Raw genomic sequence first — 14636 nt, 5'->3', positions numbered from 1 at the left:
AAAAAGTGCATTTCTGTAAATAATAAACTTTTTAATATAAAAATTATATTAGAATGAAAGAGCTCATCCATAGTAATAGATTGGGCTCTAAATCAACAAAGTCCGATATGAACACTCAAAGATATAAAGGTTCAAAGTTTTATACCTTTTTGATTTTTTGTAGTTTTCGAACAAATTTAAATCGCCATAAAAATCGCGTTTCTTGAAATTTTTAAGAATTTATCGTTGATATGTCTTATGTGTCTAATAGAGTATGTGTTTACAAAAAATTAAAGAAATCTGAAGACCATCGGTCAATTCTTATTTGATTTCTCATGGAATTCATGATATACAGTAAATTAAAAAATTAATTCATTGAATAAAACTATATATATATATATATATATATATATATGATATATAAAACTAAAATAAAAAAGATATATAATACTATAATAAAAAAAAGTGAGTTGCCTACTGATCTTGAGGAGCCACCGGGCCTGGGGGTTCTACGTGGACAGTAGGGGCTGCGTCCTGGTGGGTTGTTGCCGGAGGGGCTGAGGCCGGATAACCTAGCTGTGGTGCTTGATAACCTGGTGATGCTGGATAGCCTGTTTGTGCTCGATAGCCTGGTGGTGCTAGATAGCATGGTGGTGCTGGGTAGCCTGGTGGTACTTGATGCTGTTGTGGTGGGTAGCCTGGTAGTGGTGGATAGCTTTCCGGGTTGGCTGGATAGCCTGGTAGTGCTGAATAGCCTGGTGGTGCTGAATAGCCTGGTGGTGCTGGATAGCCTTCCGGGTTGAATGGATAGGCCTGGTGCCGTGCCCTAAGCGGCACCTTTTTTAACTTCAGGGCATTAAAGCAATAAAGGCACTTCTGGTAATTCTGCAAAAAATGATAATGTAAATAAAGAAAAACAAATATAATAATTTTTCTCTAAATGCAAATGAATTTTTTTCTAAGAAAAAATTTTTTTGCATTTAGAGAAACCCACAGTAAATTACTTACCGCCATCTTCTTTGAAATCCAAAACTGTAATGACGCCAAGGTATATTAATTTTATAAGGTAGTGTCATCGGCGAATTCAGAATACCGAGCGAATTGGTTATATTTTTTTATATGTAGTTTGACATTGTGCCTGCACTTGAAGGCGAATTGGCTGTCAGGGAAAAATGTCAAAAAAAAGCTGACAAATAAATCAAAGCGAATTTTTGTTAAACAAAAAATATTTATAAATTTGAATCTGTTTGTAATTTAATATGATGTTTTTAAGAATAAAACTAATTTTGTGTAGTATTATTATTGGTTTAAAACATAAACTAATTTAACAGCAAAAAAAAAATAGTAAAAAAATCGAAAAATCAAAAAAGTCGAAAAAAAGTTAAATGGAAAAGGAAAAATGTCTACAAATCAAAAAAAAAAATCGAAAAACGTCGAAAAATCAAAAAAAGTCGCAAAACGCAGAAAAAATATTTTCCAACTTTTATGACGTTTTTTGCAACTTTACTATTTTTAACAACATTTACAACTTTTAAGACTTCTTACAACTTTAACGACGTTTTTATTTTCTACACCTTTTAAATCATTAATTATTTACGTTATTTGTTCTTTGCAGGAAATTTTGATGTGTCTCCAGATTTTATTTATTTGTATGTTTATTATTATGAAAGAACCCACGTGGTGTATATTAAAAAATCCATTAAATATGGTGAATTAAAAATCCATGATGAATGTCGTGGCCAAATAGATCAATAATGTGATTATTTCGTTTTGTTTTAATTCATTTAATTATGAAATGTTATGTTTTAAGCCAAGTTTTTTGTTTTTAAGCTAAGTTTTTCAAAATAAATAATATATACATTTTTTTTTAGGAAATTATGGTTTTTAGAATAAGTTATTTAGAATTATTTAATGCTATTAAAGACTCTTCATGATTGGAAAATTTGAATAGTTGTTCAAAGCAAAATGAAAAGTTCTTTCAAAATATTATAGATTCTTTGAATAAAAAAAGAAGTAAATATAACAAAATAGTAAAAAATGCAAAACTTTGTAAACGCACAAATACTATTTCCAATCGCATTTTAGAAAGTACAATTAAAATAAATACTGATATAAGAATTTCAGAAAATATAAAAAAAATTTACATTCTGAAGGTAACAGTGTTTTAGAAAGTAGAAGAAAACTGATTTAATTACACCAGAAAATACAAAAAGTTCATATTCAGAAGATAATGATGTTTTATTTTCAAACAATATTTTAACTGTAAATTATGAAGAAAAGCTTTCGGAAAGTATTAATTGCTTAGAATTGGAAAGTTTTCCCATGGAGCAAAATTATATATATGCTTTGTTGTCTGACTCTGAAATACAAATTTATATGAAACAAAAAATATCAACAGTGATTCCTCAATTAAAAGAATTATTCAAGTTGAGGATTTTGTTTCCCACAATGATGTTTTAAAGGAAATTGAAAGTGTTGTTGACTTCAAAAATACATCCAATAAAATAGAATTGCAATTAATGTTGAATACCATTTTCGACGACGAATTAAATAAAAATACGTACAAAGCCAAAAAGTACAAAACCTAAACGACTGTTTAAGGGTAATATTTTTGATTGTTCTTTTCTTGTTAGTTTAAAAACTGTAAATAATGAAAATATTGATAAAATTACGAAAAAAAATTCTCGGAGATTTGATAAGAGAAGAATATTTAAAGTATAATAATGTTTGTATTTTATGTTTCTACAACATAAAATATGAAAAACATTAATATATGCATATTTTAAGTTTAACGATTGCACTACCTTTCGATATTTTAGAACAAATGAGTTACATCATGCAGAAGATGATATTCACGTCGGTCAAATGAGAGGTGTAAAAAAATTGTGCCTATTGCAGAAGCAATTCTGTCAGGACACTCAAAAAAAGAAATTTCGAATTATATAGATTACTTAAAATCAAATTTGAGAGAGTATGGTGTGAAATATCAGTTCAAACCGCCAAAAATCAAAAGAGTTTGTACTGATGTGAGCGCAGCATTATATGGTGCTGTGTTGCAAAGCTTTAACAGCCAAAAAATACGTTAGAGTATCTGAATGCTTGTGCAAAATTTCTAAGTGATTTCGAATTTAATCCCAAAATTAAACAAAATTTTGTTATATTGCAATGGTGTAAATGTCATTATATTCATATCATGTGCAAAAATGTGGACGCCAGATTGGATAGAAATCATGTGTTAAGGCCTTTATTAAAGAATGCCTTCATAGCAGCATATAATTTTACTACTATTAAAGAGTGTTAAGAATGGTTTAAACGTATTTTCATTGTTTTACTTACGCCATATAAATGTCATAATTTGGAAAAACGCCTTGAAGTATTGACACAATTTTTAATAGAAGAAAACAAAAACAGAAAAAAGAACTGTAATATTTTAGAGAATGAAAAAATAGATCCATTAGAGCATATTGCAGCTAGTAGTCCTTTCTGAGAAATGTTTCTTACAATCTATAATGAAGTTGAAACATATATTAAAAATATAAATATGGGCCATGAACTTAATAAATATCGTAATGCTGAAATTTTTACGCCTTTGTTGTTCTTTGGACAAATGTTATGGGTATTCACGTTGATCCATCAGGAGAACATATAAGTAATGCTCCAGTAGAATATACCTACTTTTTGCAAAAAAAAAGTTAATTTTGCATGAAAAATCTGTGAGAGCCGATGTCTTTTTTAATAAAATGAGAATAGACTATCTCAGTTCTTTAAAAGAACTACGTTATAAATACAAGATGTTTGGTCCAATGGACAACGAAATTGCGTATACACTCACAAGTTTAAATGAATATAATATAGCTGATGTTCAAAGCTCACAACGAAAAGAACATTCATATATTACCTCAACACCTATTGAAAAGAAAATAGGTAACTCTCAAGCTTTAAGTGTTGAGTTAATAGAAACGGACCATAGTTATCCAAAACATAGTTTTGAATCTGATCCCGAAGAGCAATGGGGAAAAACATACCCAAAGAAAACTAAAAATATTCGCCCTAAAATGTTGCTTGCTGCGAAATAGAGCAAAAAATTTCAAATATTCTTAAAAATATTGAAAAACCTAAAAAAATTTCTATAAAAAAGGCCAAAATAAAATCAAAACAAAACGAACATTACCTGACTTGGCATCACTTCACTGAAAAAATCAGCTAAATCTTGAAATTATTTGCAATTTCTTGAAAAAGTTTCTTTATTTGTTAATTTTTTGTAATTAAAATTTTATTTTAAAATATTTTTTAATTAAAAAATTGAGTATCGGAACAATTTTGAAAAAAATTGAAAAAATTCGACATTTATAGATAAAAAAGACGACTGAAAAAGTTAATAATTAAAATAATTCTTAAAAAGTCGTTTAAAGTCAACTTTTTTTTTGTGAAAAAATTACATTTTCGATTGATAGATTTTAAAAACCAAGCCAGACCTTGCTCCACAACACCCCGTATTTCAATTTTTGTCACAAGATCAAAATTGGACCCTTAGGGTCCAAAAACAAAATGAGTGATTTTTTTCAAAAAACAGTTTTTTGAAAATTTTGTTGTTATCCACCACATAAATATATATGAATTTTGTACTAAATTTATGTACAATAACTTGGCAGCACTGTAAATTATGTCTGCAAAGCCGAAAACACTCAATTTTCGTCTGCACATATTTCTCAGAGAGGATTTTTATTCATTCTCTCTGCAAAATGAGTGAAAAACAAAAAGTTTGCCAGAAAGTTTGGTAAATTCACGGGTACGTTCGTCAACGGTAATATTTTCATATGGCTTTTAATTTGGTTTAAGATTTTATCAGCTTTGTCGGTTTGAGATCGAAAAGGTCCAGTGTGGCTATCACCAAAACATATAAATCGTAATAAAAGCTGAAATCCCTTCAATAATATTATTCGAAATATATATACGTTTGTAGTTTTCAATAGTTCTGCTGTGTGCTCATTTATTATAATTTGTTTAGCCTGAATATTCTAATAAAGCAACATCCTCCTATACTCCTCAATATCTTATGAGCAGGGAAACCGAAAACATGCTCTAAAAAAAGTGTTTTAAGCGCTTTAAATATGCCGTAAAAAACTCAAAATATACTCTTAAAATTTAAAAAATATGCTCTAAAAATAAAATTTTTCATTATTTTTTAACATTGAAAAGCTCAAAAAGACAGAAATTGCAATGAAATAATAAATGTTTAGTGTCATATTTCATCCTACAAGATTTTTTATAATTGATTCATCTCATAGTTTGAAGAACTAGTTTAATAGAATTCCGTTTTACGTTCAGATAACCAATAAATAACATGAAACCATTTGGACCCCAAAAAACATATTTCAAACGACAAGGTAGGTAGGTAGGTTTTGTCATAAATTCCAATAATTAGTTTTTTAAACTATAAAAATGGATTGGTCTCATGAAATCAAAAGTAATTGAACAAAAAACTATAACATTGGTTTTCATGAGAGTAATGTATTTTTTGCAGTTTTTAAGTTCTACAAACGAAATTTTTTTTTCAAAATTGTAAAATAGGCTAAAAAATTAAAAATAAAAAAATAAAATTTTATTTTTTTTAAATAAAGTTTTGAAAATGTACAAAAACGAAAAAAAGCGAAAACATCAAAATATGCCCTAAAAGAGTAAAATATGCTCTAAAATCTCGAAAATATGCCTTAAATATGCTAAAAAAGTCAAATCATGCAAAATTAAGCTCTTATGGGTAAAATATGCAAAAATATGCTCCAACAAATCGATGCCAAAATTCTTAAATTGGTCTGAAAGGTGTAAATATCTTATCCATGAGTCCATACGACGCACCACAAAAAACATGCATTTGCATATTTTGGTTTCCCTGCTTATGAGCTATAACAATCTTCTGGTATATGGAAGAGACATGGACCACTCTATTCTATTCTTTCCATAAAATAAATCAACATTGTTGGACGTATAAAAAAACGTTTGATCGTTTTTATTTTCTTTGTCGTTTTCGCTTGCATTTTCAACATGACCATCTCTATCATCGAAAGCTTTCACGAATTTAGCAATGCCTTCATCTTGATCTTGAAATAGTTTCCATAACGATATCGACATTGTTATTCATTACAATTACTATAAGCACTTGTAAATTTTTGCACAAGCAGCTATTTGATGAATTGTTGAAACAGAAAATAAAATGACTGTTATTCTCTTGTTCTTCTTTACTCACTAAAAATAAAATGTTTTTGTCCAAGAATTTTTCTGTACTCTTATTTTCATAGATTTTGTTTTGATTTCATTTACTGTTGTGTAAATAGTAAATATTTGTTTTTGAATGCACTTACATATATCCATGAAAAACATTACTAGTTCTGACCAGGCCTTGGAGGTATGAAGATGAACAGAATTTTATTAGGGGCGATAACCACGCCCAAAATACAAACATTTTCATTTTTTTATATCTCAATTTTATTAATATAAAAAATTTAAGTAAAGTCAAAAAATGTCTGGCCAGGCACTGGTATCCACTTAAGGGTTAAGTGTCAATTTTTTTATTTATTTATAAAAAACATCGCGTTTTTTTCAATTTTTTATTTATACAATTTAACTCGTTTTAGTTTATTAAAATTGATAAATACGCATTAAAAATAGAATATAAATTGTCAAAATCAGCTGACATATTCGTGTGCCGCTTATGACGCTTACAAAAGTAGATCTACTTTAAGCACACACCCATTTTGGCATTTTTTGGGGCCGCGAAAAGTGTCTAGACTCTTTTTTTATTAAAAACAATACTTCTTTAAAACAGTATAAAAATTTTATGTTTTTCTGAAGGTATACCTATTCATGGGAAATATCTTGGTAAAAATAAGTCCTATTTAAAAAACGTTGATGATTTTGTTATATCGCACACCTAGTACAAAAGTGACACAACTCAAAATTTTATTTTTGCGTTTTTATATTCTTTAAGCCTTAAGTTTAAGCCTTAAACTATACACAAGATACTTGTTTAACTCTACAAAAATATTAGTGTATTTTGTTGTTGTTAACTGTTCAAGAAAAAACGTTATGTCTTTCTTTATCTTTCAGAATTTGTAAAAAATTTGTTTCCTTTTCTTTAAAAAATTTTTTTGAGTTGTGTCACTTTTGTACTGGGTGTGCGATATATAACATATTTCTTAAGTTTCTTAAATTAAAATGTTTATATAAATTTTAATACATTTGTAAATATCAGATACAATTTGATCCAAATGCAACCCATACTAATTAGTTTTGAAAAATTAATTTTTAATCTTCTAAAAAAAATTCAAGTCAATTTTGATAAAAATAGGTCAAATTCGGAAGGGTGTACAAGCGAGATATTCAAAAAGTAGGAAATCGTTTTTTTATACCAATATATGTATTTTCCAAAAAGAAACCTTTCAGAAAAATATAAAATTGTTATATGTTTTTAAAGAAATTTTGTTTTTAATAAAAAAGGATCTAGGCATTTCGCCCCAAAAAATGGCAAAAATTTTAAATTTTTTTTGAATTTTAAAATTGAAAATCGTTTAATTTTGGATCCATAAGTGATATTGCCCTGAAATGGCATGTTTTTAATAATTAAGTTCTCTAACACAACAAATTTAAACCCATTCAAATGCCTTTAACTAAGAACATACAAGCATGTTTTTTTAAGACCTACATAGCTGAACGCTTTCCAAAATGATAGTTAATGATAGTTTTTAAATAGTAATTAATTAGCATATGTTACCGAATTATTTTCTAACTGCCTTATTCATAAACTTTTATCAAAGGTTTATAGAACAAATTTTGTATGAACATTTGACTTATTAACCTTTGATTTTAATGAATAAGACTCTAAAAATAACAATATCTACGCGAGGGTTTACTAATCGTTTAAGACAATGTCCTTTACTAAGCCATCTGATTTCGTTGTACATAAGTGAATCCCATATTCAGCATTTATTTCATTCAGGAAATCTTAAAATTTTCGGTGATTGAGAGCATTATGACCGCGGCGTATTTTTTATAATTTTTGTCGCTATTTTCATTGTATTCATCAAATTTAAATTTTTATATATTGAAATATATTGAAAACAGTATTTCCTTAACATGTCTATGAAGACCAACTAAAGATAGCATTTCTTCATGGGTTTGCAAATTTTCATCGACTGTCTAGACGCATAAAATTAATTGGTCTATATCACCGACATCAGTACATTCATCCATACTAATAGAAAAATATTCACAATTGAGGAATTCCATTCTAAATTTAAAAGATTTTTCCCGTGGTCAGCGATTTGGATAAAATTTTGTAAACACGTAAAGGAAGGCCTACGAGAGTGAGAACTGACATTTTTTCACTTACATTTTTAAAATAGGGTAGATAAATTATATACATTCTGGGTCCTCATTCAATTCTAAGATGATCTACCGTTTGTTGAAAGCACAATAGAGTCAAAACGGGATGACCTAGGTCTATAGGACGAGCTGATATTTTGCACAGATATTTTTAGTCGATGCAGGTTGTTTGGTATTGAAAATCCCAGTAAAAAAAATCGGCAATGGGTTGTACTTCCATAACCACTTACTTTTCAATGACTACTACTTACCGTCTACATTACATTACAAGAAATGAGAATACTTTTTTCAAAAAATAAACATGAGTTCATTGTTGAGCGTAAAATAAGAAATTGGATTTCGATAGGACCCATCCGTATGTTTAAAAAACACCACTTTTCTTTCAAAAAACTAAGGGTATATTAACTAACAAACTTTTAAAAATCGCCAAAAAAAAATTAGAATACTTTTTTCAAAAAATAATCATGAATTCATTGTTGAGCGTAAAATAAGAAACTGGATTTCGATAGGACCCATCCGTATGTTTAAAAAACACCTGTTTTAACTTAAAAAAAATAGGGTATAGGGACTATTCCCCTAACAAACTTTTCAAAATCGCCAAAAATAAGTGAGAATACTTTTTTCAAAAAATAAAAATGAATTCATTGTTGAGCATAAAATAAGAATTCGAATTTCGATAGGGCTCTTTGGTATGTTTAAAAAAATACTACTTTTAACTTTCAAAAAAAAAAAAAAAAATACGGTAAAAAACTCCAAAAAGTGCAATTTTTCCCATATAAACGCATTTCCAAACTTTGACGGCGATGCGCGGGCTCTTACCCTCAAAATAATTGAATAATATTTTACAGTCTTCCATTTGACGATAAAATACAACATAATTTCACTATTAGAAGTTGATCCGAGAGAAAAGCCTATTTTCGACCCGCCCTACTATATATACTTTAACTTTAAAAGTCGACTTTTTATTTCGACTAACCTTAGTTTTGATCCATCTATGAATTAAAATATACTACTTTTACCTTTCGAAAAAACTAGAGGATAGGAACTATCATCGTAGCAAACTTTTCAAAAAACAATGAATTCATTGTTGACTTTTCAAAAATACACAACGTTTTGTTTCGACTATAGATCCGTATATATATTATTTTTTTAAAATTAAACATGAATTCATTGTTGAGCTACTGGCTAAATTTTAATCCTACCAAATTTTTGCCAAGAAACTACCAAAATCGCTTAAAACCTACAAATTCTTTAAAGTCATATAAAATTTTTTTGAGAAAAGTTTTATATGTCTGAATCCAAAATGCCGTAAATTTGATTCTCTACAAATTTTGTAATGACTCCTAAATCCGTAGGATGTATGACAAAGGAGATATTTAAAAAAATTTATTATTTTGACCTATGACCTCCAATATTTCAATTATATAAGACATGATTTCAGATATTATTCACCATCATATTTATAACATTAATTTGATGGTCTGTGGTAATGTTTACTTTATTCGACATTAAAACCTTAATTTACTAGACTATAAATGTGTTTAAATGTATAAAAAGTACGCATTCCAATGGAAATTGTAAATGTAGCTAAATAAAAACTATAACTTCCAAACCCATTGTGATCCCATTCTAAAATTTCTATATAGTAATAACAATAAGTTTGTCTATTTGTCATAAAAAAAAATTAAGAAAAATATAATATCCTTTTTTAAGATATTCAAGGATAAGGGACATTTTCCACTATATGGTTCTTGCGCCAGAACTTCATGCAATTTTAATGAAATGCCAAAAAAGAGTAAGGACGACCTGTCGAACGAAACATCATCAACTGTTTTCAAAGTTATTCATTTCTAATTTTGAACAAAAAACCCGAGATGCCCTACTTTAGAGGCCCATAAAATATGAACCGAATGAGTTAAGGATCCAATTTGTGCGCCATAGAAACCGCAATTAAGAGTAGAATGTATGTTTCGAGTTATAACTAAATCGAAAGGGATGAAAATTTGAAGTGGTCGAAATGTCTATGGAATTAACATATGTATATTAAATATATTTAGATGTTGTTTATATGAACTGCGTGAGGTCTAAAGAAAACGAAAATAATTGTTGAAAAAATTAGGGCTTCCAACGTACATGTAATAATATATTAATTTTCACTAGAAATACCTTATCTACACTGACTTATTTATCTAACAAGACTATAAAATCCAAAATCTGCTAAAGAGAATCAAAAATTATTTTGTTTTTTTGAGAGGGGATTTTTTTAACATCCACGGATAAATTTTATAATTTTCCTTAACAGTTAACAGATAAGCATTATCGATTTGACATTTAAAAAAAAATTGGATAAAATTTTTACTTGTAAGAACAATTTTTTTAAATATGGTCAAAACATTATATTGATGTTCCAAAAAAAAAAAAACATTTTTAAGACATTTAAGAAAATCAAATGACCTATTCTGCTATTTTTTAATTGACCTTATTACACCGTGCAACATTCATTTTCACACATGAAAAAATCTATATGTACCTACAAAAAACTGTGGACCATTAGTATTAACCCTGTGTACTCAATGATGTTTGAAATAAATTACATATTGTACCAATAGTACCATTTTGTACTTTATACTTTCATTTTAATTGTACTATTTTGGAGCTGATGCATTCTTGTCCTAACTCTAAATTCGATTTGACATTTAAAAAAATTCAAAGAAAATCTATTTGTAGTCAATTATTTTCCCATGCCCTGACTGCAGCCGCACACCGTCGCAAAAAACACAATACATTAAGCTTTCATTTTGTATTAGTTTTAACGCGGAGATAAGTGGATACTTCAAAGAACCTTAGATGTAATATATGGAATAATAAAAAATAGTTTATAATATTCTTCGATGATCATGGCTTCAAAAATATCTACACAAAATTCACTATCAAAAATTATCAAATTTTCCAGAAAAGGTTATGTCTTTGAAAATAATGCACTTAAAAATAGCCTTCCATAAAATACAAAAAAGTTATAATTGAAATTGGTAACATTTGATCAATATTTTACGGTGGTGTTACCAATAAAAATTTTCTATTATTTATATGTATGGATTTATATTATATTACAGAACTTCATAGCTTTACTATGCAAAGAAAAATATATAGAAATTTGACTTTTTATAAAAAGTATTTATGATCAGCTCGTATTTTACTATTTCCTACTGTGCAATGGGACGAAATAGGGAGCAGTTATAAAAATAGAAAATTAGGTACTTTGAAACCATATGCATATAGCTGGTATAATTTAATATTTTATTAATAATTAAATTTGTTAGGATAGTGGCGACGATAGTGTTTGAACAAAGCTGCTGAGAAATGTAGCATCTGAAATATGATTTTTGAGAAATGGTAGACGCCTTTGCTGTTATCTCTCTTACGAATTGTAACTAGAGAAATTTATAAAATTTTTCGATAAATGATAATCTGTAACTTTTTAAAGACAAATTGTAAAGAGAGCAGATAATAATTCTAATATCAGTAATTACGGACACTGTGTCATCGGCACCCATGCCAGAATACTAGGTCATAGATATATGACTACTGCAGAAGTTGTCCTAATAAAGAGGAAATATACATTCACTGATGTGGTTTAATTTTGGAAGCAGGGAGTGATATCAGATTGAACACCTGTGACCACTGGGGTAACACAATGGAACCAAAATTAAATGAAGCTTCTTATAAAGCAGCTGTCCTCGATACCTAACCTCCTAAGTATGCCTGCTGGAATTACTTTATCATTTTTGAATGGTACGATGAGTGTAGCGAAGCACAATGGGTATAGCTGCTGCATATATTGCTAAAAAAAATGCTTGTTCATTTCCATTGTATCTAAAGTAGTAACAATATTAATTAATAGTGAATTAAATTTTTTAAATAACTTTTTTTCCATTTTTTGTTTTTGGGCACACGACGTACATACCATTTGGGATATAAAATTTAATATATTACACAAATGTCTGTTAATTAAGCAAAGCAATTAGGAGAAACTTTATAACAATTATGGTTTGGCTTTTTGGCAAAATTTTTAACACAACAAATAAATTGCATCACCATAATGGAGCGTTTTAGGGTAAACCACATTTGAGTAATTTATTTAATTATGTATAATAGTTAGGATTTTTGATTATATTATAATAACCACACAGAAAAAAGTTTCAGCATAAATATTATGAACTGCTTTCATTGATAAAAGTTAATAATATTTAAGAATAAGTTCCTAAATTGTATGAATTTTTTAATTTTTATTTTTTCAAACATAATCTAGAAGCCTTGACTTAAAATATTTCAAATATATTTTTATTTTCTATTTGTTAAAAAAATTTTTAAATTTTCTTAGGAAAATTTTGTATTTGTTTATGATTTTTAGGTTAAAATCTATAAAATCTGCGCGTAATTGGCGGGATTTTGTGAGGATTAGATATGTTTGCTGATGTTTCCTCTTTTAAAATTTTGTTTTTCAGCATTTCAATTTATATTTTTTTATTATACAAAATCCGCTAATAAATTACTACTATCTACTAAATATGGAAACAGATTAGTAGATAATAGACTTTGTAAGCAATTTGTTCATGAATATTGCAGAAAAAAGTAAAAATTCAAAAAAAATTTCGTCATGTATAAATTAATACATTCTATGAACTTTTAATATTTTTTAATGAAAATGGTTTGGGAAAAAAGTCATGTTCGATTCATACAATTTATTACAAAATTCATTCCAGTTATGTATTATTTTTTTCTGTGCATTTCATTAGTAAAAAAATAAAAATTGTAACTTTAAAATTTAAAGTTTAAATTCAAAATACTTATTATAAAGCTGTATCCATAGTAAATGAGGAATTGGAATCTTAAAAAGAACTAAACTTGAGAGTTAAACGAATTTAGACTTATACATTTTACAAAAGTTGCGAATAGTGGCCATATCTGCCTCTAGGCTTATACTTTAAGTTATAGAAATGCATTCTGAAAAAAATAAAACCTTTACATTAAATATGTATACTCGTCTTAATTTAAATGTGAGTTTATTATCTTCATTACCGTATTTGGGGTATATGTATGTAGTTATAAATGGAAACCCCTTCAGACGACAGATTCAAAAAAAAAAAAATTCAAAAAATTTTACAATTTTAAAAAAATCTTCATCACAATTTTAAGGAAATCTCGATGGACAATAAAGAAGGAAATGAAATAGTTAAGTAATTAGGTCGATATCTCTCACATATTAGCGGTACCTGCGATTTGAATTTTGAAGATCTCAGAGAAAACTATTTTTTGTTAAATTTTTGAAAAACAGACTTTATTCTTTACTGTATGCTTTTTATATAAAACTTATTCCGAATATACAATTCAAGATAATAGGAAACATACATGTGAAGTTTTAGTAAAATCGAATAATGATAACCGATAAATTGTGAGGGCCAAACTCAAGCTACACAATATTGGAAAATTCTTTTGAAACCATAGTGAAATATTATTTTGTTTTCAACCGATTTAAATGAAACCTAGGAAAAATATATGTATAATGAAGGCCCGTATTTATGACGATATCGAAAAAATTTAAAATATATCAATCGGCTCTCAAAAAATTTTCTAATTAGAGGAAGGTTGGCTATCGGTTGCCAACTATGCAACCGGCTGATTTCAATACAGAAAATTGCTAGAACGTCCACCATTTTCTTAAACTCCATCCGCCAAATTTTATGAGGATCAGACCATATAAAGTCACCTTCAGAAAATCTGGTATTATGAATAAATTGCTTAAATATATCGTAATTAATCCAATATACATATGTAAATGCTCGATTATAAAAAATTAATAATAACCAAGCTCTACACTGAAAAAAATCCATGCCTAATATATACGAAAAATGTCGTACATTGTACGAATCGTTCGTTGTTTCGCACCACGAAATTATTTCGTAATATATACGAAATTGTAAGAAATATTTTAGTATAATGCAAAATAATCTTGGAAAAATTAATTTACATAAATTGAAAAAAGTGAATTTTGAATAAATATGGTAAAATTTACCAAATATTAATTTATGCAAACATTTTTGTTCATTTTAAAATAATTTTTCTAATTTTAGTTCAAAATTATTTTCCACACGAATTTTTATTTTTTTTTTTTTATGAAAATAATTCGTGAATAATATTATACTTTTTCTTAAATTTTATAAAAATGTTGTAGTTTTATTTAATGATAATTTAATTAATATCGTTATATTTAATTTCGC

The 14636-nt window shown here is 27.6% G+C and overlaps 1 protein-coding gene across 1 annotated transcript; it reads right to left on the bottom strand.

Annotated features, from left to right (window-relative positions):
- Positions 1-453: 453 nt before the first annotated feature.
- On the bottom strand, positions 454-993 carry LOC119602293 (annexin A7-like). Its single transcript, XM_037953755.1, has 2 exons — positions 988-993; positions 454-864 (listed from the first exon to the last, which is right to left on the bottom strand). Exons 1-2 carry the CDS (start codon positions 991-993, stop codon positions 454-456), a joined length of 417 nt encoding a protein of 138 aa, XP_037809683.1.
- Between the last annotated feature and the right edge of the window lie 13643 nt (positions 994-14636).

This window comes from Lucilia sericata, unplaced genomic scaffold (genome assembly GCF_015586225.1).
Source record: "Lucilia sericata isolate MDLA Ls3-8-SP2 unplaced genomic scaffold, ASM1558622v1 Contig000000F_arrow, whole genome shotgun sequence".
In the NCBI taxonomy this organism is placed as follows: Eukaryota; Metazoa; Arthropoda; class Insecta; order Diptera; family Calliphoridae; genus Lucilia; species Lucilia sericata.
This window is presented reverse-complemented; position numbering and strand designations above follow the sequence as displayed.